The 25,128-nt window shown below is 45.4% G+C and overlaps 1 protein-coding gene across 6 annotated transcripts in view; it reads left to right on the top strand.

The window, feature by feature from the left end:
* ANXA2 (annexin A2) overlaps positions 1 to 8,897 on the top strand; it is a 49,467-nt gene extending 40,570 nt beyond the window's left edge. For 3 of the 6 annotated variants that reach the window (XM_063596696.1, XM_003827916.6, XM_055098397.3), the window contains exons 8-13: positions 847 to 906; positions 2,583 to 2,676; positions 3,240 to 3,335; positions 3,808 to 3,866; positions 7,039 to 7,161; positions 8,540 to 8,897. In XM_063596696.1, the coding sequence (XP_063452766.1) occupies positions 847 to 906; positions 2,583 to 2,676; positions 3,240 to 3,335; positions 3,808 to 3,866; positions 7,039 to 7,161; positions 8,540 to 8,599 (492 nt within the window). In that variant the 3' untranslated portion in view covers positions 8,600 to 8,897. Of the gene's footprint in view, positions 1 to 846; positions 907 to 2,582; positions 2,677 to 3,239; positions 3,336 to 3,807; positions 3,867 to 7,038 lie in introns of all 6 variants that reach the window. The other 3 variants (XM_063596694.1, XM_063596695.1, XM_063596693.1) reach the window with 1 other exon arrangement.
* The last annotated feature ends 16,231 nt before the right edge of the window (positions 8,898 to 25,128 follow it).

Below are 25,128 nucleotides of genomic sequence, written 5' to 3'. Positions count from 1 at the left end.
TGCTGTGCCATCCCTCGTGTGCCAGCTGGCTCTCCCGCTCTGCTTGGCTAGCTGCATCTGACTGACCCTTGAAGTTTCAGCTTAAGCCCGGGCCCATCGTTCACACTCTTTGCTGACTCTGCCCTCTGAGAGTTCTTCCTCTTCCCGCATTTTGTGTCTTTCTAGTGCCGTGGGTTCCCGGGCTGCTTTACATTTGTTTCCACATATTCCTCCATCTGCATCGCAAGCTCTCTGTGAGAAAGAGCTAAATCTCATCAGCTTTTTGTGGGGGATGGGGAGAGGGATTCTATAAGGTGTGTAGGCCAGGACTGGGTACCAAGCGGGGGATTGTTGATGGCAAGGCACAGCCCCCACTTCCTTGCTCAATGATTTTACCACTCCTTGACTGGTCTAGGTTTCTTTTTCTTTTTCTTTTCTTTCTTTCTTTTTTTTTTTTTTTTGAGACAGAGTCTCACTCTGTCACCAGGGCTGGAGTGCAGTGGCATGATCTCAGATCACAGCAACCTGGTTCAAGCGATTCTCCTGCCTCAGCCTCCCGAGTAGCTGGGACTACAGGCATGTGCCACCATGCCTGGCTAATTTAGTAGAGACAGGGTTTCACCTTGTTAGCCAGGATGGTCTCCATCTCCTGACCTCGTGATCTGCCCGCCTTGGCTTCCCAAAGTGCTAGGATTACAGGCATGAGCCACCGCGCCCGGCCCCATCTAGGTTTCAAAGTAAGAAAAATCTTACGTGGATACTTATTTAGGAAATTAAATAATGGCGTACATGGACTGGGGAGAAAACATTTTCAGTTTTAAAATACACAAAGAAATGGATTTGAAGTTCTTTTTCTTTCCCCCATAGGGTAGAAGAGCAGAGGATGGCTCTGTCATTGATTATGAACTGATTGACCAAGATGCCCGGGTAAGTGCTGAGCTTTTTGGTTTGAGTTTTTGTTTTCTGGTAAGTCTCTGGATAGTCTATATAGTAATTTAACTCTGTGTGACAAATGACTCTCAAACTCTGTGGCTTAAAACAACAAACAGGTATTATTTCTCAGTTTCTGTGTGTCAGGAATTGAGGAGTAGATTAGCCCAATGGTTCTGGCTCAGGGTCTTTTCTGAGGTTGCAGACAAAATGTTGCAAGGCTGCAGTCACCTGAGGGCTTGACTGAGTCAAGGGAATCTGCTTCCAAGATGGTGCACTTCACATGACTGTTGGTAGGAGACCTTAGAATTGCTCCACATATGCCTCTCCATGGGGTTGTTTGAGCGTCCTCACGACATGGCAGCCGGCTTTCCCCAGAGCAAGCAATCTGCAAAGAGGAAGCCACAGTGTCTTTTATGACCTAACCTCAGGAGTCCCACCTTGCACTGCTGTCATACTCTTTTCATTAAAAGTGAGTCACTGAGTCTAGCCCACACTCAGTGGGAGGGGATTAGGCTCTTCCTTTGGAAGGGAGGAACCTCAAAGAATTTCTGGCCATATTTTAAACCCACCGTAGTCTGACAGCAATGTTTATTAGAAGACATTCTCTTATAATGCTGGTGTTACTTACAGAATCAATACGTGACTCACATATGCTCACTCAGGCTTTGCTTGTATGGAAGCTTCAGTTTCTGCAGAGTGTAATGTGGCTGTGCATAACAATCAGGCAGGCAGGTGGGAAGCAGAAGAAGGTGGAGAAGACACAGCCAGGGACAGGATGGCATACTGCTCTGTTGTGGTGGGGGAGAAAGGGAGGCGAGCAGAGACCTGTCCTTTTCTGGCTGAATAAGACTTTTGCCAGTTCTAGTTCCATTATCTCTGAGAACTATTTGTTAAGCTTATTCAGACTGCAACGAACTATATTCTTTACTCAGAGGGACAACGATTATCTCAAAGTAAGTCATAAAAGCTGCAGAAAAAAATTAATTTAAATTAATGTTAGTTTTAAAATTCAATATATTCCACACGGCACTTCTAGCAGGTAGTAGAGAAGGGTTTAAATAAAGTAATAGAAGTTGGGTTTTGCAATTCCTAGATGTTGGAAGATCACGGAATGAATATCTACCCTTGCATAAGCCTTTCTTCCTCTTGCCCTCCCTGCCATTGTTAGGGCTACTTGTAGCCCCTAAATTTTCCAGAAACTGAAAATGAGATGAGATGGGCTCCTTTTCCAGCTCCATCACTCCCTGAGTCTCTGAGAAGCTTGGGAATGAGAGCCTGGTCTGTAGCTGTCCAGTAAACATCTGCTAGCTTATCTGCCCCTAAATGTGCCCAAAGGGAGGAGGGCCAGATGTGTTAATGAACATTTACTTGTCCTTCTTTATATGAATACAAGCTCTTGGTCCCTCCTTTCTTATTCAAGGAAGGAGATTGTACAGCAGACCTCACGAACTATCTGCAGTCTCATGTGGTATCCATCTGTGCCTAAGGAAGACTGCTTGTGATTAAGACTTTTGACCTACATAGTAGGTCTCTGCCCATGTCTGCAGTATAATCATCTTTCCTCGTTTGGCATTTTGAATGTGTAGCTTTTTTTGTTTTTTTTGCATGACATTTTTTTTGACGTTACATTGGATGTGTAGTTAACTTTTCCTGGTTGGTTGTACTCGTAGGATCTCTATGACGCTGGAGTGAAGAGGAAAGGAACTGATGTTCCCAAGTGGATCAGCATCATGACCGAGCGGAGCGTGCCCCACCTCCAGAAAGGTGGGCACTGTGCTGAGGGAGTCTCAGTGCCTTGGGGCCCTGGCTGGGGCGGCTGGGTGGATGTCCATGTTGGGATGGAGTCTGCCAGAATGAGGTTCTGTCTCCGCTTGGCACTCTCATAGGCTCACCCATTTTCCCTCACCTTTCTCTCCCATTCTGGATTCTTTTCTCTTGCAAATAGTTTCTGCATTTGGTGCTTTATTCTGCAGCTCCTTCTTGTTTGATGATCATTTTGTCTTGCTATTATTTGTTGAAGTAGTGGACTTTGGTGCATGCTCTGTACTGTTTCCTGTGGTTTTCGGATGGAATGGGTTCCACTCAGGGGAGATAGAGATGGTCCAAATATGTGGCCTGGGCAGTGCCATTCAGGACAGGTGGTATGGCTGTTCCACGACAAACTTGGCCAATGTTGGCTCTCGTCACCGTGGCAACCTCTAAGCTCCTAGGATGCTATGATCATCCTCAATTTTTAAAAAAATTATGGTGCATAAAATTAGGTGGGTGATCATTGACAGCTTTGACTAGTGGCTCTGATCTGATAACTCTTTGTTGTTTTTCCTCAGTATTTGATAGGTACAAGAGTTACAGCCCTTATGACATGTTGGAAAGCATCAGGAAAGAGGTTAAAGGAGACCTGGAAAATGCTTTCCTGAACCTGGGTAAGTGAATGTGGCCCCCATTCCTGGTAGACATCAGCTACCAGAGCAGAAGTGACAGATGGCCATCCTCTTAATCCAAATGTGTTTGGGAGGTGTGGCTTCTATGCATGCTTTGGATAGTTTTACAGTCTTAATTGTATAGATTTAAGAATATAAAACTGAAGAAAGGCCTAACTTGGTAACAGATTGCTGCCAGGGAGGAGTAAGAGAACAGGAGGAGAGAGGGGTGTGTTGTGGAAACTCACGTATGCACTTGGGTTCTGCAGGCCTCAGAGACCCCTGGTTTAAAACCGTGGTGGAACTTAGTATTGCAGAGGATTTCTACATTTCCCTTAGCCTGTCCTATTTTGCAGCCCTTTTCCATTGCATTAGGTCACTTCTGGTTTGTGGCCCAGGGCCAGGGCATCGTCTCTCATTGGTAGAGGAGAGACCAGAGTAGCTACAGCCCTGACTCCCTTTCTTCTCTCCACAGTTCAGTGCATTCAGAACAAGCCCCTGTATTTTGCTGATCGGCTGTACGACTCCATGAAGGTAAGGGCAGCTGGCTGAGAGAGCTGTGTTTCCACACTCAGCTTTTCTTCTTTTGGGTCCCAAATTGAGTCTCCTTGATTCATGGATGGAGGAAGGGGACCCCACTGTGTGGTTGCAGGAACACACTAGTCAGCTGTGGTTGTATTTGACAGCTGAGAGAACCACAAATCTGTCTTCTCTCTCTCAGCTGCTTGAACACGTATTTGCGTACAGACAGAAAGTAAAGTGCCATGGGAGAGAGAAAATGCGACATGGTAGTCGTGTCTGATCCCTGCTCAGGTTTCTCAGTGATTTCTTCCTGTTACTGCCAGAGTCAAGACAAGCGAGGAAGGGAGCGATTATTAAGCACCCACTATACAGTGGACATGTGCTACTATTTTACCTTAAATCATTGCAAAACAACCTCTGAGGCTTATATGATTATCTTCTTTATAAATGCAGAGATGGAGCTCAGAATACCTCAGCCTGCTTGAAGTTACACAGACAGATTTGAGCCTGGGTCTATCAGACCCCAAAGACAGCCCCACAACCCTTCCCTAAACGAACCACCTCTTCCCGTAGACCCATCCCATTTTCTACACCTCAAATGTGCCATGTGTTTTCTGGCTTCTAGGCTTTTGCATTTTCCTTCTGGAACATCTCCCTTGTCTGCACTGCCTCTGCCATCTGTCTTTGAGTTCCATATCAAATAGCACCCCTTGGTGCCTTCGGTCTGATGCTCTGGAAGTAAATTCAGTGGTCTTTATTGCACATATCATTAGAAATGGCACAGAGCGATGATAGAAATGTGTTGGCATTTCCCCTCTAAGCCTGCAAGAGTCAGGAACCTCTTGTTACATATGGAAACTCAGACTGCTTGAACTGAGCCTTGCAGTAGTAGGTGCTCAGTATATATTTATTGAATGGTGGCATAGAGTGGGAGTCTGTGCTGACTACAGCCTGCTGTGTTTGGAATTCCCAGATGCTCTTCTTTCTTTTCTTGTCTTGTCTTTTTTTTTCTTTCTTTTTTCCTCCCTTCCTCCCTGCCTTCCCCTCCCTCTTTGCCTTCCCCTCCCTCCCTGCCTTCCCCTCCCTCCCTGCCTTCCCCTGCCTCCCTGCCTTCCCCTCCCTCCCTGCCTTCCCCTCCCTCCCTGCCTTCTCCTGCCTCCCTGCCTTCCCCTCCCTCCCTGCCTTCCCCTCCCTCCCTGCCTTCTCCTGCCTCCCTGCCTTCTCCTGCCTCCCTGCCTTCTCCTGCCTCCCTGCCTTCTCCTGCCTCCCTGCCTTCCCCTCCCTCCCTGCCTTCCCCTCCCTCCCTGCCTTCCCCTGCCTCCCTGCCTTCCCCTCCCTCCCTGCCTTCCCCTCCCTGCCTTCCCCTGCCTCCCTGCCTTCTCCTGCCTCCCTGCCTTCCCCTCCCTCCCTGCCTTCCCCTCCCTCCCTGCCTTCTCCTGCCTCCCTGCCTTCTCCTGCCTCCCTGCCTTCTCCTGCCTCCCTGCCTTCTCCTGCCTCCCTGCCTTCCCCTCCCTCCCTGCCTTCCCCTCCCTCCCTGCCTTCCCCTGCCTCCCTGCCTTCCCCTCCCTCCCTGCCTTCCCCTCCCTGCCTTCCCCTGCCTCCCTGCCTTCTCCTGCCTCCCTGCCTTCCCCTGCCTCCCTGCCTTCCCCTCCCTCCCTGCCTTCCCCTCCCTCCCTGCCTTCTCCTGCCTCCCTGCCTTCCCCTACCTCCCTGCCTTCCCCTCCCTCCCTGCCTTCCCCTCCCTCCCTGCCTTCTCCTGCCTCCCTGCCTTCTCCTGCCTCCCTGCCTTCTCCTGCCTCCCTGCCTTCCCCTACCTCCCTGCCTTCCCCTCCCTCCCTGCCTTCCCCTGCCTCCCTGCCTTCCCCTCCCTCCCTGCCTTCCCCTCCCTCCCTGCCTTCCCCTGCCTCCCTGCCTTCTCCTGCCTCCCTGCCTTCCCCTCCCTCCCTGCCTTCCCCTCCCTCCCTGCCTTCCCCTGCCTCCCTGCCTTCCCCTGCCTCCCTGCCTTCCCCTCCCTCCCTGCCTTCCCCTCCCTCCCTGCCTTCCCCTGCCTCCCTGCCTTCCCCTCCCTCCCTGCCTTCCCCTCCCTCCCTGCCTTCCCCTGCCTCCCTGCCTTCTCCTGCCTCCCTGCCTTCCCCTGCCTCCCTGCCTTCCCCTGCCTCCCTGCCTTCCCCTGCCTCCCTGCCTTCCCCTGCCTCCCTGCCTTCCCCTCCCTCCCTGCCTTCCCCTCCCTCCCTGCCTTCCCCTGCCTCCCTGCCTTCCCCTGCCTCCCTGCCTTCCCCTCCCTCCCTGCCTTCCCCTCCCTCCCTGCCTTCCCCTGCCTCCCTGCCTTCCCCTCCCTCCCTGCCTTCCCCTCCCTCCCTGCCTTCCCCTGCCTCCCTGCCTTCTCCTGCCTCCCTGCCTTCCCCTCCCTCCCTGCCTTCCCCTGCCTCCCTGCCTTCTCCTGCCTCCCTGCCTTCCCCTCCCTCCCTGCCTTCCCCTCCCTCCCTGCCTTCCCCTGCCTCCCTGCCTTCTCCTGCCTCCCTGCCTTCCCCTACCTCCCTTTCCTTCCCCTCCCTCCCTTTCCTTCCTTTCCCTTTCCCTTTCTTCTCTCTTTCTCTCTCCTTCCTTCCTTCCCTTTTTCTTTCTTTCTCTCTTTCTTTTTCTCTCTCTCTCTGTCTTTCCCTCTCTCTCTATGTCTTTCCTTTCTTATAGGTTTTTGGGAAACAAGTAGTGTTCGGTTACATGAATAATTTCTTTTGTGGTGATTTTTGAGATTTTGGTGTACTTATCACCCAGGCAGTGTACACTGTGCCCTAATATCCCTTATCCAAAATGCTTGGGACCAGGAATGTTTTATATTTCAGATTTATTTTTGATTTTGGAATATTTGCATATATATAATGAAATATTTTAGGGATGGGACCCAAGTCTAAACTTGAGATTCATTTATGTTTTATATAGACCTTACACACATAGCCTAAAGGTAATTTTATACAACGCTTTTGATAATTTTGTGCATGAAACAGTTTGTGTTAAGTGCTGTATGTGGAATTTTTCATTGTGGCATCATGTCGGCACTGAAAAAGTTTTGGATTTTGGAGCATTTTAGATTTCAGATTTTCAGATCAGGGATGCTCAACCTGTAGACGCTTTCTTTAACGATAACATTCTCAGTGAATGTAACAAATATCAACTTGATTTTCAGGGCAAGGGGACGCGAGATAAGGTCCTGATCAGAATCATGGTCTCCCGCAGTGAAGTGGACATGTTGAAAATTAGGTCTGAATTCAAGAGAAAGTACGGCAAGTCCCTGTACTATTATATCCAGGTAAGCCCGAGGTGCAGTGTCAGCCTGCCCTGCCGTCCAGAGCACCCCGGGCCCCGGCAGGTGGCCTGGCAGAATGATGACAGAATGGCGATTTTCTGTTTTCTGACTCTCTGGGGAAGAGATGCTAGTCATCAACTATCAGGGATTTATTTTGAAAGCACCATTTGTGATTTGTCCTGGACTTTGTAGAATCAGGCAGATGTTTTATATTTTTCACATCTGTTACTCTACAATGATCATCGGTGTTCATGACGATGATCCTGCAAGGCTTGCTGACATCCCGAAGAGGCTTGGAAGATCAGTTACATTTTACTTTTTTTTTTTTTTTTGAGACGGAGTCTTGCTCTCTCGCCCAGGCTGGAGTGCAGTGGCCACAATCTCGGCTCACTGCAACCTCCAACTTCTGGGTTCACACCATTCTCCTGCCTCAGCCTCCCAAGTAGCTAGGACTACAGGCGCCCACCACCACACCTGGCTAATTTTTTTGTATTTTTAGTAGAGACGGGGTTTCACCGTGTTAGCCAGGATGGTCTCGATCTCCTGACCTCGTGATCCGCCTGCCTCGGCCTCCCAAAGTGCTGGGATTACAGGCGTGAGCCACCACGCCCAGCCACATTTTACTTTTATTATGCATTGATTCCTTGAAAAATCCTCTGGGATAGGCCTAACAACTTTCAGTTACTCAGAACTCCCATCTCTCCAATCAGTTTAGCATCTGTCTGTTTTGATGTGATGTCGCATTTGCAGTAAGGAAGTGATCGCATTCACAGTGGTACCACTATGTAGATTTCAGACAGCCCTTGCAACTCCCATTTCTAGAAGTTCCTCAGATGTCCAAAGGCATGCCCATGGTTAGCAAGGATGAAGTTAGAGCTGGATTTTTTGTAGCCAGGTTTATTAGGGCACATGTTTAAAGTCAAAGGACCAGTTAGACTCTTAGTAATTGTTCCTCACCTCACCAGCTTATTTCCACTTGACCTTAATAATGCAGGAAATAGGAGAGTGAGCTAGGAAAGTACCCTGTTTTCTGTGGAAAGACGAGGACGAGAGAGGAAAGTTGGGGTGTTTGTAGGACCTTGCTGCAGTAAGAACAGCCCTGGTCACTAACCTATGTCAATCCTCAGCACTCCCTCCACCCCACAGTCCTAAGGAGCCTTGAGTGTCTTCCCCAGCACCTCCTCCGACCACACTCCTGGAGGCTTCCCTGGCAATGGTTTGGGTGTGGCCTTCCAGGCCTTTGTGTCAGGGCAGGTCTCCTGCAGAGTCTTCTCTTTGTCATGGGAGAAGCTTCATTGTGCGTTGAGGCTACTTCTGTGTTATTGAGGAGTCTGGGCTTTTTTCTGATACCGCGTTTCTTTTCTTTCCTGGGCCATTGTAGCAAGACACTAAGGGCGACTACCAGAAAGCGCTGCTGTACCTGTGTGGTGGAGACGACTGAAGCCCGACACGGCCTGAGCGTCCAGAAATGGTGCTCACCATGCTTCCAGCTAACAGGTCTACAAAACCAGCTTGCGAATAACAGTCCCTGTGGCCATCCCTGTGAGGGTGACGTTAGCATTACCCCCAACCTCATTTTAGTTGCCTAAGCATTGCCTGGCCTTCCTGTCTAGTCTCTCCTGTAAGCCAAAGAAATGAACATTCCAAGGAGTTGGAAGTGAAGTCTATGATGTGAAACACTTTGCCTCCTGTGTACTGTGTCATAAACAGATGAATAAACTGAATTTGTACTTTAGAAACACGTACTTTGTGGCCCTGCTTTCAACTGAATTGTTTGAAAATTAAACGTGCTTGGGGTTCAGCTGGTGAGGCTGTCCCTGTAGGAAGAAAGCTCTGGGACTGAGCTGTACAGTATGGTTGCCCCTATCCAAGCGTCGCTATTTAAGTTAAATTTAAATGAAATAAAATAAAATAAAATCAGTTCCTGAGTCACACAATCCACATTTCAAATGCTCAGCTTTCACATGTGGTCAGCAGCTAGTATATCTGGACAGCGCAGGTAGGGAACATTTCGATAGAAAGTTCTGTTGGGCAGCAGTACATGCCCAGGGCATGAGAGGACCTATGGGGGAGAAAACGGATCCCAGAGGGACCCCTCATCTGCTTATCTTTCTACAGGTTAATTAGGTGAAAATAAGCATCAGGGGCAGCCACAAACTGGAGAGAGCAGTGGGGCAGGGTGGGGCAGGCTACAGCATTCTGGCAAAGGAGATCCAACACAAGCCGATGGGGAGCACGGAGAAGGGATTTCTTTTGACTGGGAGGATTGAGAAAGATGATAGAGAAAAGGAACCATTTGAGCTGCACACTAAAATCTAAGGTGAGGTTTTACAGCTGGGAGAAAGCACTCCATGCAGGTTCTTAGGGGTCTGGGAATGAATGACAGGTCGCTGATACAATGGTACACATGTCAAAAAGTTCAGAGACTTCTTTCTGTACAGTGAAAGTTATGTCTCTCCCTTACTAGCCAGTGGCCTTCCCTGGAGTCGCCTGGTTTCCAGTACATTTTCATGGATAGACTGCATACGCATGTATATATATGTATCTATCTGTGTTCATAAATGTGAAGGTGCTGTCCCCAGGCTGCTGGTACTGGGTTCTGCAGATTCCTTTTTATACAAGTGCTCCCCCTAAGCAGGGTAGAGGGCTGGGAGTGAGGGGAAGTTGACTCCTCCTCCTAACCCTTCTCCTTAGTGTAGGGTGTGTCAACTACTCATTTTTGGCACCTGGCTGATGCAGGGCCCACTCAGTCATCTGCAGGGACTAGGTAGGTAATGGAAATGAATGTATGAAATGGGCAGGTTGGACAGAAGTGGGGAATCTGGGGAAAATGGGGAATGCCTGCTTTGCTTGAGGCATTCAAATTCAATTCAAACAACAGTCGTAACAACATGGCATTGACCAAACCAAATACATCCGTGAGCTGATTGGCTGCTATTTTGGCCCTTTGGCAAACTTTAGATGGAAATTTGGATGGAGCATGGCTCTTGGGTCACTAGTGGCCCATAACGTACGTGAAAGGCCCCTGAGATAGTCCTTAAAAAGCAGGTTATGCAAAAATCAGGTATTTTATCAAATGTGTCCTGCCTATACATATTAAAATGGATGCCCCAAATCACAGAATATACTGTTCTGTGTGCTTGGGGCAGAGTTCAAGGAACTGCCTAAGAAGCAGGACCTTTCTCATTAACCCCAAATTATATTGAACTCAGAATTGATAGGGCTGGGCAGAGGCTGTCAGGAGCAATGTTTCAGATCAGTGAACATTTAGGCATTGTTACCTCTCAATCATACGTGTGTTTCAGGCTGCAAAGGGAGCAGTGGTGTGGAGCAGACAAGGCCATGGGGTGAATGTGGGGAAACTTATGCTCCCACTGTGCCCAGGACAGTCTGGCCACTGGTGTGGCCAACAGGTATGTGGGAAAGTCGAAAGGGCAGGCCAACGTAGGACAGGCGCTTGGAGAACTGTTTCAAACACTGTCTACTGTCTTTCCTCTATACAAAGCAATGGCAGTCCAGTGTTTTCCAAAACTCACAGCCAGGGCACTTGAATTTTGGTCCCATTTTCTTCTGGATTTCAGCCTGTCCTCTTCAGTCAAGCTGTCCAAACTGTTTCATGAATAAAGAGAACCATCTGGAGGTTTGACTTATTCTCCCCAGAAATTTTACTTTGCAAAGAGAAGGAAAAGGGTACCTGGCAGGCTGTGAGTTGGTAACAAGAACTTTGATTTTATTCTTTGAGGAATAAAAGGTAATTGATGCAATGTAGCTACGAAAACTTATTGTACTATAACACTGTGATCAAGAACATGATTTTTTTCTCCCTGCCTTGGTGGGGCTGGGCAGAGCCATCATGTTGCACAACCCCAGAGAACACTCATCCTGTTGTAGTCTATGTGAATGATATCTCCCTTGGTGTTGTGCAGTGCACAACCTGTGCAGCCATACATGACAGCCCTGTATTGTGACCTAGGTGTGTGTGAGATGGTCTATTCCGCCTTTTGCTACAGAGTTGCCTTTCCAGTTAAAAAAGTTAGAAGGCAAATCTTATTGAGAAACAAATGGGTGAACCTCGAAAGGTCTTGACTTCTCCATGGACTTGATCTTCAGACCAGTTTTACTGGTCTATGCACAAATGGCTGTATATATGAATCTTCCCCAGTATGTGAAGTTCCCATGGTATAAACTATTAGTAAATATAGCTACAGCGGGGAAAACCAGGCTCACAAATTGGCTACATTTAGCAAGACAAATGATTTGAGGACAGAAATCTTTTAAATCAATTTTTAGTTTTTAAATGACTCCCGCCTCCAGTCCTCTCCCTGTGTTTTGACAAACGGCTTTGGCTTCTTATCCACATCGGTTTATTTGACCTCCTTTTTCCATCAACTACCAAAATGAAAACTCTGCTGCGAGAACGAGGAGAGAGAGTGCGAGCAATTTTAAACATCCCTTAGCAATGAGGCAGAACATGCTACAGCCATCAAGTTCTAGTTGTTCATTCTATTTATTGAAAAAAGCTTGTAGCCTGATTTCTTTTATGCGAGTACATTTGAGCAAGCAAAGTTTATAGAGATGACTTATCTCATTACATTAGAAGAGTGATTTGCTATCTCAGCATCTATAAGCAATTTTAACAGACATTTCTGGATGAAGAAAAGCTTTTGTAAATATATGCGAAAGACACAATTTCATCAAGCATTAAATTGGAGGTGCCCTGGAAAAATATTACATTTGTGCACTCAATTAGCTTGATTGCGGCTGAATTTTGTCCACTGAAGGCAGCATTTCTGCAGAAAAACAGAAGCATTCCCTATGTCAGCAGGTTTCCTGAAACAAAAACACTTTCCCCTGAAACAAAAACACTTTGCCAGTCCTCTTTTGCATTTGTGCTGTTCCCAGCTCTGTGTCGCTAATCAGGCCTCTCGGTCTTGTTCCTCGCAGTAGAGTGTTAGAGGAGAGGGAACCAGATAGAAATCTCTGATAGAAATCCAAACCCAACAATTCCAGCTTTAAATAGCCTGCATTCGGTGCAAAAGCTAGGCAAGCTCTGGGCAAAATTGGGAGGGAGTCAAAGGTAGACTTAAGTCTTCCTGGTCTCCTTACGGGGTCTGTAGGACAGCTGTGCCTCCTGCTGCTCCCAGGACTCTGGTGGCCTCCTTACTGCTCTGGGAAGGGCATCTCCCAGCTACTCCTTGGTATGGCTGTTAGCCCATGTCCTTTTCCCTGGGATGAGTCTGCAGGACCCACCCTATCTTCCATCTTGGAATGGAAGTTTTGTCCTCCTAGTACAGGCATGAGAAGAGTTAGGAAATGAATGGTTGGGGTACAAGAGGACTTTCTTGTGCCCCTAAAATCAGTGAAGGAAATGAGCTAAATATTTACGGATGATCGTGGCCCTCCTCCAACGCACCCCTGACCCCCTTGCTGACCTGTAGTTGAACCATCAGGTCTCCACTAATAAGAAACAAACCAGAAAAAACATGTAATGCCACTGGAACCTGGCTGTGAGGGTGGCTGATGTTTTTAAACAGTAGGTGAGGTCAAATTGGAACTTTCTCAGCTGTAATCCATTACAGCCTGATACAGCTTGGCTCTGTGTCCTCAGCCAGATCTCATCTCCAATTGTAATCGCCACGTGTTGGGGGAGGGAGGTGATTGGATCACAGGGGTGGGTTTCCCCCATGCTGTTCCTGTGACTGAGTTCTCATGAGATCTGATGGTTTTACAACTGTCTGGCATTTCCCCTGCTTGCACGTCTCTCTCCTACTGCCATGTGAAGAGGGTCCATGCTTCCCCTTCACCTTCTGCCGTGATTGTAGCTTCCTGAGGCCTACCCAGCCATGTAGAACAGTGAGTCAATTAAATCTCTTTTCTTTATAAATTACCCAGTCTCGGGTAGTATCTTTATAGCAGTGTGAGAATGAACTAATATATAGCCCAAGGCAATTATGCTTTCAAGTAAATGTCTAAAGATTAATTAATCCAAGAAATAACAAGGAGTTTGGATTAGGAACAGAGAAATGTTTGAAACAAGTCTTTGTTACTCCGAGATCGCCAGATTTCAAATTTTACCATGGAGTCTTGGGTTTTGGAGAACCATCTTGGTCTCAATGAATTGCCTTTGTCTGAATAGACATGAGTGGATATATGACTATGAAGATTTGTTAAAGTCTATAGTTCTGCAGGTAATATTGGTCCTCAGTAATCCATGTATTCATTCATTGTCTTCATTTATTCAGTAGACACACCTCCTATGTGCTGGTCCCTGAACAAAGCACTAGGGATATGGAGATAAGAGAGAGTAAGAACAAGGCAAAGCCAGCCAAGCAGAATGACAAGGGCTGTGATTGGGAAAAGCACAGGCACTTGGGGGTTGAGAGTAGCTGATTGCATCCAAGAGAAGCACCTGGAAAGTTTCTAGGGGCGGCAATCCTTTTTTGTTTTGTTCTTTTTTTTTTTTTGACAAATCCTTGCTTTGTCACCCAGGCTGGAGTGCAGTGGTGTGGACATGGCTCACTGCAGCCTTGACCTCCTAGGCTCAAGCTGTCCCTGCCTCAGTCCCCTGAGTTGCTGGGACTACAGGTGCATACCACCACACCTAGATAATTTTTGTATTTCTTCGTGGAGATGGAGTTTTGCCATGTTGCCCAGACTGGTGTCGAACTCCAGAGTTCAAGTGATCCACCCACCTCGGCCTCCCAAAGTGCTGGGATTACAGGCATGAGGAGGCAATCCATAAAGCTGGATTTTTTTGTTGTTGTTTTTTTGGTATGGTTTTCTTAAAAGAGGATTATATAATCATTGCAGAAAGTTGGAAAACACAGAAAAGTGTGAAGAAGAAAACGGAAATCACCTGAAACCCCAGTTGGAACGGATTGCTATTAATATAATTGGCAAGATGACCCATTTGGGAATCAGCTCTTGTTTCCTTGACAGAAAGCTCATCAGAAAGAACAAGAGGCAGTTTTTCCTCCCCCTTCTCAAAGAGGAGTTGGTGTTTAGGCAGCCACAGTCAGGCCTTCCTCGCCCCATGGGAGAGTTAAGGTGGCTTTTGGTTTTTCAATGTCTAGTTCAATCCAGGATATATACCTGGATTATCTCAAAGGAGTGGGCTCTGGGGTGAAAGAGAGAAGCAAACAGCCTTTCCCTGGGAGAGCTGGGTTTCCAGAGATGGAAAGAGGAAGTTCCCAGGTGATGGGAAATGGTGCCCAGCCCCTACATATCACCCGGAGTGTCTGACCGCTGATTGGGAAGTCGAGTGTTTGCAGGAGATCAAAAACTGACCACAGCAGTATTGGGTACCCCTGGAAAAGTCTTCTTGACTGGGCCTGAGAATGGGGAATGAGGTCCTGCTCAATGTCAAAGCCTATTTTCCAGTCTCAGTCTGATTTGACACCATTTCTTCTCGCATTACCAGAACAGCCCACATCCCACGATGGGAAGCTGGAAGGGAATCTTTTTATGGGTACCCCCTGACTTTGTTTTCTTTTTGACTTTTTATACCTACAATATGTTTCCCAGACAAATCATAGTAAGTATTTCAGACACCTCAGGGCCCCATAATTTAGAGCTAACTTTGTGCTTTGAAGAGCCTAAGTTAATGCAATTTTATATATCAGTAGGGAACACAGGTTCCCATCAGAGTCATAAAACGAGGAAAGGAAAATGAAGTTTGCACCCAGATATTGTATTTTGAACTGCTGTGAAAACAAAGAAATCACAGAAAATGATTTCAGAGCATAGATGAAGCAAAGAAAGAGGTAGTAGAATCAAAACTTTTCAGCTCTTTAGTGACATAATTGCCAGTTCTGTTTTTCTTCTTCCTTAGAGACACAGTCTTGCTGTATTGCCCAGGAGGGAGTGCAGTGGCTATTCACAGGCATGATCACAGTGCACTGCAGCCTCAAACTCCTGGTCCCAAATGATCCTCCCCACTCAGCCTCCTGAGTCGCTGGGACTACAGGTGTGCACTAGCGTGGGAGGGGGGGGGCAGCCATTTCTTTTGTAATATGAGGTTTCCATGTAATTGACACCTGGCTTCTCATAGTGACAGACACAGAGTAAGGTAAGGTATGTTAGCCTTCTTCCTAGCCTGTGTGTTGTTTATTTCTTCCTTTGGCCAAGGCCTCCAGAACTCCACATAGAAATTCAGTCCTGGCCCTCCCTCATTTCATCCCGGCCTGGGCATGGAATGTTGACTCAGCTGTGCCTCCTGCTGCTCCCGAGACTCTGTTGGCCTCCTTACCCCTCAGGGAAGGGGTGAGCTGTGCCTGGGGCTCATGCTTTTTCCCCCTCTCATAACCCCGGTCATGTTGGGGCTGAGACTGCTATGCCCCGGGAGCTGACCTCATCTCCCAGCTACTTGGAAGCCCTGTTCTTGCATCACCCTTCTCCCCATGCCCCAGAACCCCTCCTGTCATTCCCTGTCCTGCTCTGCTCAGTTCCCTCTTGGAGGAGTGTTTGCACAATAGGGACAGCAATTTCTTAAAGGGTGGGCCCTGCCCCGGTGCTTGGACTATCCCATCACTTTATCCAAGGACCTCTGCTGTCTTTCCATCATTGCTGGTGACTCTTTGCTCCTACTTAGAACATTTGCTGCAACCCCTTGCCTGCCTCACCTTATTATAAATAACCTGCCTGCCACTGATGAATTCAGAGATGATGACACAAGTTGTTTGTTTGGCACAAAGAATGTGCTACGCAAGTCCAAAGACCAGATAACAACCTTGTCCTCTCTTCCCCCATCCATCCATATCTGCCGGAAACTCCCCCCTTGACATTGGTCTTGGCATTAAGATTTGTCTTCAGGAAAAAAAAAATAATTGGAAGGGGTGATCCATCAGTCCTTTAGCATACTTGATTTTATATTCATTTATCATTTCTTCAACAGAGAATATGGCTCTTAAAGAAGGGAACGTGGGGCGGGGACTATTGAACAGGGTATGAGAAAGTGTGTAGCATAACCGGAGGCTGAATGTAAGTAAGCATTTAACTGGAAGAGCCAGATAAGGTGGGTCATTAATGTACTTTGGATGTATTTTATAATGTAATTCTGGGTTCGATACTAGAAGTTTTGAGGGACTCTCCCTCAGAGATACATAAATCTCTGAGGGATACATAAATCAATCAATTCCTATCTCCACCAAATAAAGCCTATAGGGTTAAAGGTGCTCAGTGGTTAGCCTGCTGGGTCGAAGACCAGCAGGGTCCCCACAGGGTCTGGGACCACCTGTGGGGCTATAAGTCCCCAGTGAGAGGCCATAGGACAGTCAGGATGATTGTCTCTGGGTTGGATTCACCTGCAACAAAGGCTGTTACCCTTGAACCCCAGTGGAAGCCTGGGAGTTCTCTTAAGCTGAATCTTTTCCCTAGGGTCTCCCCACTTAGTGTTCCTTATGGCTTTGCTCCCCTGGGAATAATAGTATCTACTCTGTAGGGTTGTTGTGAGGATTAAATGAGGCAATACATGTAATGTCACTGGTATAGTTCTTAGTATAAAGGAAGCATTTACTAAAACAAATAAATACATGTAATATATTACCACATCTATAATATATGTCATATTGTAGTGTACGATTAGAGACTGGGCCCCGTGGACCTAGGAAAGACTCTTCCTGCTATGCGCTGCTTGGCCTTGGCAGAATCCAGCAGGACACTGGACAATCATTCCAGGGATGCCTTGTGGCTTATCTCCTTCTCGGGCCTGTTTCCATTTGGGGATTCAACCTCCTTGGTTCTCTTGTCTAATAGCCTCGGATGTGCCTCCTGCCGCCTTTCTCTCTGTCAGTGAACCACAAGACCTGACTCTGCGAGCCCTCTGGGAAGCGTACAGAGTGTTTCGACCTTAGGTGATGTGAGGGGAGGTGTTAATGAGTTGCCTATACAGCAACATCATTTATTTTCTTGGCAGTGAGGCAGGTTTTTTTGTTTCCATCAATTTTGGACCTTATGAAGTTGATGACTGTATGTAGTCTGATGATGGGTGAGAAATAATATTCATGATGTCCAGTGCCTCTTGTTCCTGAAAATCAATTAATTTGGTTACCTAACACAGGGCAGTTCCTTGAGGGAGAGGATAAAAGTTCACTTCCTGGAGCCATGTAACTATGACTGTGATTAAACAACGGTAACAAAAACTGTAGGAAACATTGAGCCAGCTACATTCAGGGGAGTTTTGGCCCCACAATATTAGAAGATACTAGGAAGGTTAGGAAGCCTGGGCTGTATAGTTTCTCTTCCACGTGGACATGTTCACCCAACAGGTCCAGGCAGTTCTTCTCACACTTGTTTCTGTGACTAAGTCCCTGCCATTCACTTCTGGGGACATCACAGAATAATGATCCATTTTATATTTATTATATAAACCAGCAGTTTTGCTAGTGGGAAATTTTAATCATATGTGTGCAGGTATTATGCCTCAATTTTATGCATAAAATATTTTCGGGATGTGACATGTACAGTGATGGGTTTTTCTCCCTCCTTGTATCTCTGCTTTCCTCTTTTCCTGGAATCTGGCCTCAAGGCACAGATGGGCACACATACCCTCTTAGCCTAACAGCAAGTAAGAAGAAGGCTTGCTAGTGGACATTAATCTTCTCAGGGGATAGAGTTTGATTGTCTTTGAGTCTACTTCATTTTCGCCTCCTCAGAACCTGAATCTGGAGCAGAGATGAAACAGGGAATGCCCGATCCATCTATATCAGAAGAGAGAGATATAGAGGGGATTCAGGAAGAGGAGGCGTGAAGGAGCCATAGGAAAGACAGAGTGAGGCCGGGTGTGGTGGCTCCTGCCTGTAATCCCAGCACTTTGGGAGGCCGAGGCAGGTGGATCATGAGGTCAGGAGTTTGAGACCAGTCTGGCCAACATAGTGAAACCCTGTCTCTACTAAAAGAATACAAAAATTAGCTGGGTGTGGTGGTGCGTGCCTGTAATCCCAGCTACTCGGGAGGCTGAGGCAAGAGGATTGTTCGAACCTAGGAAGCAGAGGTTGCAGTGAGCCAAGATGGCACCATTGCACTTCAGCCTGGGTGACAGAGCAAGACTCTGTCTCAAAAAAAAAAAAAAAGAAAGTCAGAGCGAAAAAGGTACAAGAGGCTGGGCGCAGTGGCTCACGCCTGTAATCCCAGCACTTTGGGAGGCCTAGGCCGGTGGATCACTTGAGGTCAAAAGTTCAAGACCAGCCTGGCCAACATGGTGAAACACGTCTCTACTAAAAATACAAAAATCAGCTGGGCATGGTGGCGGGTGCCTGTAATTCCAGCTACTTAGGAGGCTGAGGCATGAGAATCCCTTGAACCTGGGAGGTGGAGGTTGCGGTGAGCCGAGATCATGCCACTGCACTCCAGCCTGGGTGACAGAGAGAGGCTCTGTCTCAAAGAAAAAAAAGGCACAAGGGCAAGGATGGAGAGAAAGGAAGAGAAGTGCCTTCTCCAAGGGCTGGCCTCAGGGCAAAGTTAGAGCCAGGCTCTAAAGACCCCAATTGTATGGACAGCCCAGGAGTCAGATTGAGCAGATTGAGAAGAAACTCTCAAATCTCTTCCACTAGAAGGATTTTCTGTTCATTGAAAGATACTGTTTGGACTTGGAGTAAATAATGGTTTGAATATTTTTCTGGAGCTGATGTTGGAGCTTGATGGGTTAAGATAAGAATTTTTTATTCTCTCATCCACGATGAAGAACTCAGTGTAGGAATTTTGTACATTCTGAGTTTTCTATTTAAATTGATTTACTACCCAGACATTTGTTTTGTTGTCCAATCCACATGAGCTAGCTAATAAAAGCAACGTTCTGAGGTTACATGTTCTGAGGTGCCAGGCACTGATGCTTGATATAGTTCATGGTATTGAATTCCCATTTGACTGGTGTGAGGCCTGAGGCTCAGTGACTTTCCCAGAGTCACATGGCTAGTAAGAGGCGGGATCCAAACCTACTTCAACATCTCTGCAAGAGTGGATGCACCAGGATTTTAATAAAAATGGAAGAAAATTTACCCATTAGCTTTGTATGCACAAATTGGAGAATGTCAGAGACAGGGTCTTGCTCTGTTACCTAGGCTGGAGTGCAGCAACGCAATCACAGCTCATTGCAACCTCAAACCCCTGGGCTCGAACGATCCTCCTGCCTCAGCCTCCTAGAGCCTTGGCATTACAGGTATGAACCACCATGCCCGGCATCATTTTTTAAACTAAACTTTGAATTTTAGAAAAGTTTCAGATTCACAAAATTATTGTGAAGATAATACAGAATACCTATATTCCCTATACCGAGTTTTCCCTGTTAACATGGTATATTAGTATAATACATTTGTCACAATTTATACCCTAACATTGATGCACTATTATTAACTGAAGCCCGTGGTTTATTCTAATGTCCTTGGTTTTTCCCTTGTGTCCTTCTCCTGATCGAGGATCATATCCAGGACATCACACTACATTTAGATGTCACGTCTCTTAGGCCCCTTGTGTCTGTGACAGTTTCTCAGGCTTGCCTTGTTTGTAATGACATTGACATTTTGAAGATTACTGATCTGTTTTGTAGAATTTCTCTCAATTGAGAATTGTCTGACATTTATCTCATGATTAGCTTGGGGTAATATGTTTTTTGGAAGAAAACCACAGAGGTAAAATGCCATTTTCATCCTCTTATATCAAGGGGCATCCTATTGACATGATTTGTCATTAGCGAAGTTAATGTTGGTCATCTGGCTGAGGCAGTGTTTGTCATGTGTCTCCACTGCAGGGGAACCCTGTCCCTCTTCCATGCTGTACCTTTTGGAAGGAAGCCACTGTACGGCCCACACTTAAGGAGAAGGGAGTTATGATCCACCTCTTTGGAGGTGAAGTAGCTACACAAATTATTGGAATTCTGAGCAAGAGATTTCTTTCTTATTTATTTATTCAGTTATTATGTCACTATGGACTTTGGATATTTTGGATATTTATTTTATACCTTGGGTTATAATCCAATACTACTTTTTTTGCTGCTCAAATTGTTCCAGCTTTGGCCATTGGGAGTTCTTTAAGCTGGTTCCTGTGTCTCTTTGACACATCAATTTAGGGGTGTGTGTGTGTGTGTGTGTGTGTGTGTGTGTGAGAGAGAGAGAAAGAGAATGAGAACTTCCTTACTTTCCCAACACTGCAAGATGCCCCAGGCTTACAGAGAGAGAGAGAGACAGACAGAGAGAGAATGAGAACTTCCATACTTTCCTGACACTGCAAGATGCCCCAGGCTTATCTTGTATATTTCTTTCTTTCTTTCCTTTTTTTTTTTTTTTTTTTAAGTTCTAGGGTACATGTGCACAACGTGCAGGTTTGTTACATAGGTATACACGTGCCATGTTGGTTTGCTGCAGCCATTAACTCGTCATTTACATTAGGTATTTCTCGTAATGCTATCCCTCCCCCTGCCCCCGACCCCATGACAGGCTCCAGGGTGTGATGTTCCCCGCCCTGTGTCCAAGTGTTCTCATTGTTCAATTCCCACCTATAAGTGAGAACATGCACTGTTTGGTTTTCTGCCCTTGTGATAGTTTCCTCAGAATGATGGTTTCCAGCTGCACCCATTTCTCTGCAAAGGACATGAACTCATCCTTTTTTATGGCTGCATAGTATTCCATGGTGTATATGTGCCACATTTTCTTAATCCAGTCTATTATTGATGGACATTTGGGTTGATTCCAAGTCTTCGCTATTGTGAAGAGTGCTGCAGTAAATATATGTGTGCATGTGTCTTTATAGTAGCATGATTTATTATCCTTTGGATATATACCCAGTAATGGGATCACTGGGTCAAATGGTATTTCTAGTTCTGGATCCTTGAAGAATCGCCACACTGTCTTCCACAATGGTGGAACTAGTTTACACTCCCACCAACAGTGTAAAAGCATTTCTATTTCTCCACATCCTCTCCAGCGTCTGTTGTTTTCTGACTTTTTAATGATCACCATTCTAACTGGCGTGAGATGGTATCTCATTGTGGTTTTGACTTGCATTTCTCTGATGACCAGTGATGATGAGCTTTTTTTCATGTGTCTGTTGGCTGCATAAATGGCTTCTTTTGAGAAGTGTCTGTTCATATCCTTTGCCCACTTTTTAATGGGGTTGTTTGTTTTTTTCTTGTAAATTTGTTTACGTTCTCTGTAGCTTCTGGATATTAGCCCTTTGTCAGATGGGTAGATTGCAAAAATCTCCCATTCTGTGGGTTGCCTGTTCACTCTGATGGTAGTTTCTTTTGCTGTGCAGAAGCTCTTTAGTTTAATTAGATCCCATTTGTCAATTTTGGCTTTTGTTGCCATTGCTTTTTGTGTTTCAGTCATGAAGTCCTTGCCCAGGCTTATGTCCTGAATGGTATTGCCTAGGTTTTCTTCTAGGGCTTTTATGGTGTTAGAGCTAACATTTAAGTCTTTAATCCATCTTGAATTGATTTTTGTATAAGGTGTAAGGAAGGGATCCAGTTTCAGCTTTCTACATATGGCTAGCCAGTTTTCCCAGCACCATTGATTAAATAGGGAATCCTTTCCCCATTTCTTATTTTTATCAGGTTTGTCAAAGATCAGATGGTTGTAGATGTGTGGTGCTAATTCTGAGACCTCTGTTCTATTCCATTGGTCTATATCTCTGTTCTGGTACCAGTAACATGCTGTTGTGGTTACTGTAACCTTGTAGTATAGTTTGAAGTCAGGTAGCATGATGCCTCTGGCTTTGTTCTTTTTGTTTGGGATTGTCTTGGCAATGCGGGCTCTTTTTTGGTTCAATATGAACTTTAAAGTAGTTTTTTCCAATTCTGTGAAGAAAGTCATTGGTAGCTTGATGGGGATGGCATTGAATCTATAAATTACCTTGGGCAGTATGGCCATTTTTACGATATTGATTCTTCCTATCCATGAGCATGGAATGTTCTTACATTTGTTTGTGTCCTCTTTTATTTCATTGAGCAGCAGTTTGTAGTTTTTCCTTGAAGAGGTCCTTCACATCCCTTGTAAGTTGGATTCCTAGGTATTTTATTCTCTTTGAAGCAATTGTGAGTGGGAGTTCACTCATGATTTGGTTCTCTGTTTTTCTGTTATTGGTGTATAGGAATGCTTGTGACTTTTGCACATTGATTTTGTATCCTGAGACTTTGCCGAAGTTGCTTATCAGCTTCAGGAGATTTTGGGCTGAGATGATAGGGTTTTCTAAATATACAATCATGTCATCTGCAAACAGGGACAATTTGACTTCCTCTTTTCCTAATCGAATACCCTTTATTTCTTTCTCTTGCCTGATTACCCTGGCCAGAACTTCCAACACTATGTTGAATAGGAGTGGTGAGAGAGGGCATCCCTTTCTTGTGCCAGTTTTCAAAGGAAATTCTTCCAGTTTTTGCCCATTCAGTATGATATTGGGTGTGGGTTTATCATAAATAGCTCTTATTATTTTGAGATACGTTCCATCAATTCCTTGTTTATTGAGAGTTTTCAGCATGAAGGGCTGTTGAATTTTGTCAAAGGCCTTTTCTGCATCTATTGAGATAATTGTGTAGTTTTTGTCATTGGTTCTGTTTATGTGATGGATTATGTTTATTGATTTGTGTATGTTGAACCAGCCTTGCATTCCAGGGTTGAAGCCAACTTAATCGTGGTGGATAAGCTTTTTGATGTGCTGCTGGATTTGGTTTGCCAGTATTTTATTGATGACTTTTGCATGAATGTTTATCAGGGATATTGGTCTAAAATTCTCTTTTTTTGTCTGCCAGGCTTTGGGATCAGGAGGATGCTGGCCTCATAAAATGATGATTGGAATAGTTTCTGAAGGAATGGTACCAGCTCATCTTTGTACCTCTGGTAGAATTTGGCTGTGAATCCGTCTGGTCCTGGACTTTTTTTGGTTGTTAGGCTATTAATTATTGCCTCAATTTCAGAGCCTGTTGTTGGTCTATTCAGAGATTCAACTTCTTCCTGGTTTAGTCTTGGAAGGGTGTATGTGTCCAGAAATTTATCCATTTCTTCTAGATTTTCTAGTTTATTTGCATAGAGGTGTTTATAGTATTCTCTGATGGTAGTTTGTATTTCTGTGGGATCCGTGGTGATATCCCCTTTATCACTTTTTATTGCGTCTATTTGATTCTTCTCTCTTTTCTTCTTTATTAATCTTGCTAGCAGTCTATCAGTTTTGTTGATCTTTTCAAAAACCAGCTCTCAGATTCACTGATTTTTTTGAAGGGTTTTTTGTGTGTCTATCTCCTTCAGTTCTGCTCTGATCTTAGTTATTTCTTGCCTTCTGCTAGCTTTTAAATGTGTTTGCTCTTGCTTCTCCAATTCTTTTAACTGTGATGTTAGGGTGACGATTTTAGATCTTTCCTGCTTTCTCTTGTGGGCATTTAGTGCTATAAATTTCCCTCTACACACTGCTTTAAATGTGTCCCCAAGATTCTGGTACATTGTGTCTTTGTTCTCATTGGTTTCAAAGAACATCTTTATTTCTGCCTTCATTTCATTATGTACCCAGCAGTCATTCAGGAGCAGATTGTTCAGTTTCCATGTAGTTGAGCGGTTTTGAGTGAGTTTCTTAATCCTGAGTTCTAGTTTGATTGCACTGTGGTCTGAGAGACAGTTTGTTATAATTTCTGTTCTTTTACATTTGCTGAGGAGTGCTTTACTTCCAACAATGTGGTCAGTTTTGGAATAAGTGCGATGTGGTGGTGAGAATAATGTATATTTTATTGATTTGGGGTGGAGAGTTCTGTAGATGTCTATTAGGTCTGCCTGTTGCAGAGCTGAGTTCAGGTCCTGGATATCCTTGTTAACCTTGTGTCTCATTGATCTGTCTAATATTGACAGTGGGGTGTTAAAGTCTCCTATCATTGTGTGTGAGTCTAAGTGTCTTTGTAGGTCTCTAAGGACTTGCTTTATGAATCTGGGTGCTCCTGTATTGGGTGCATATATATTTAGGATAGTTAGCCCTTCTTGTTGAATTGATCCCTTTACCATTATGTAGTGGCCTTCTTTGTCTCTTTTGATCTTTGTTGGTTTAAAGTCTGTTTTATCAGAGACTAGGATTCCAACTCCTGCTTTTTTGTTGCTTTCCATTTGTTTGGTAGATCTTCCTCCATCCCTTTATTTTGAGCCTATGTGTGTCTTTGCATTGTGAGATGGGTCTCCTCAATACAGCACACAGATGGGTCTTGACTCTTTGTCCAATTTACCAGTCTGTCTTTTAATTGGAGCATTTAGCCCATTTACATTGAAGGTTAATATTGTTATGCTTGAATTTGATCCTGTCATTACGATGTTAGCTGGTAATTTTGCCTGTTAATTGATGCAGTTTCTTCATAGTGTTGATGGTCTTTATGATTTGCCATGTTTTTGCAGTGGCTGGTACCAGTTGTTCGTTTCTGTGTTTAGTGCTTCCTTCAGGAACTCTTGTAAGGCAGGCCTAGTGGTGACAAAATCTCTCAGCATTTGCTTGTCTGTAAAGGATTTTATTTCTCCTTCACTTATGAAGCTTAGTTTGGCTGGATATGAGATTCTGGTTTGAAAATTCTTTTATTTAAGAATGTTGAATATTGGTGAGATGGAGTCTCACTCTGTCACTCAAGCTGGAGTGCAGTGGTGAGATCTTGGCTCACTGCCACCTCCACCTTCCTGGTTCAAGTGATTCTCCTGCCTCAGCCTCCAGAGTAGCTGGGATTACAGGTGTGTGCCACCACGCCCAGCTAAGTTTTGTATTTTTAGTAGAGACGGGGTTTCACCATGTTGGTGAGGCTGGTCTCAAACTCCTGACCTCAAGTGATCCTCCCGCCTTGGTCTTTCAATATGTTGGGATTATAGGCATGAGCCACTACATCTGGCCATCTATGTCTTTTAGTGGTTTGGTATCTTTTTTTTTATTGCTAGATGATATTTCATTGTATAAATGCATCACAGTTTGCTTTTCCATTCACCTATTAAAGGACATGTTGGCTGCTTTCAGTTTTTGGTGATTTTGAAT

Source organism: Pan paniscus, chromosome 16 (genome assembly GCF_029289425.2).
Source record: "Pan paniscus chromosome 16, NHGRI_mPanPan1-v2.0_pri, whole genome shotgun sequence".
NCBI classification, from domain to species: Eukaryota; Metazoa; Chordata; class Mammalia; order Primates; family Hominidae; genus Pan; species Pan paniscus.
The sequence above is the reverse complement of the archived record's forward strand: the minus strand, read 5'-3'. Positions and strand labels throughout refer to the sequence as shown.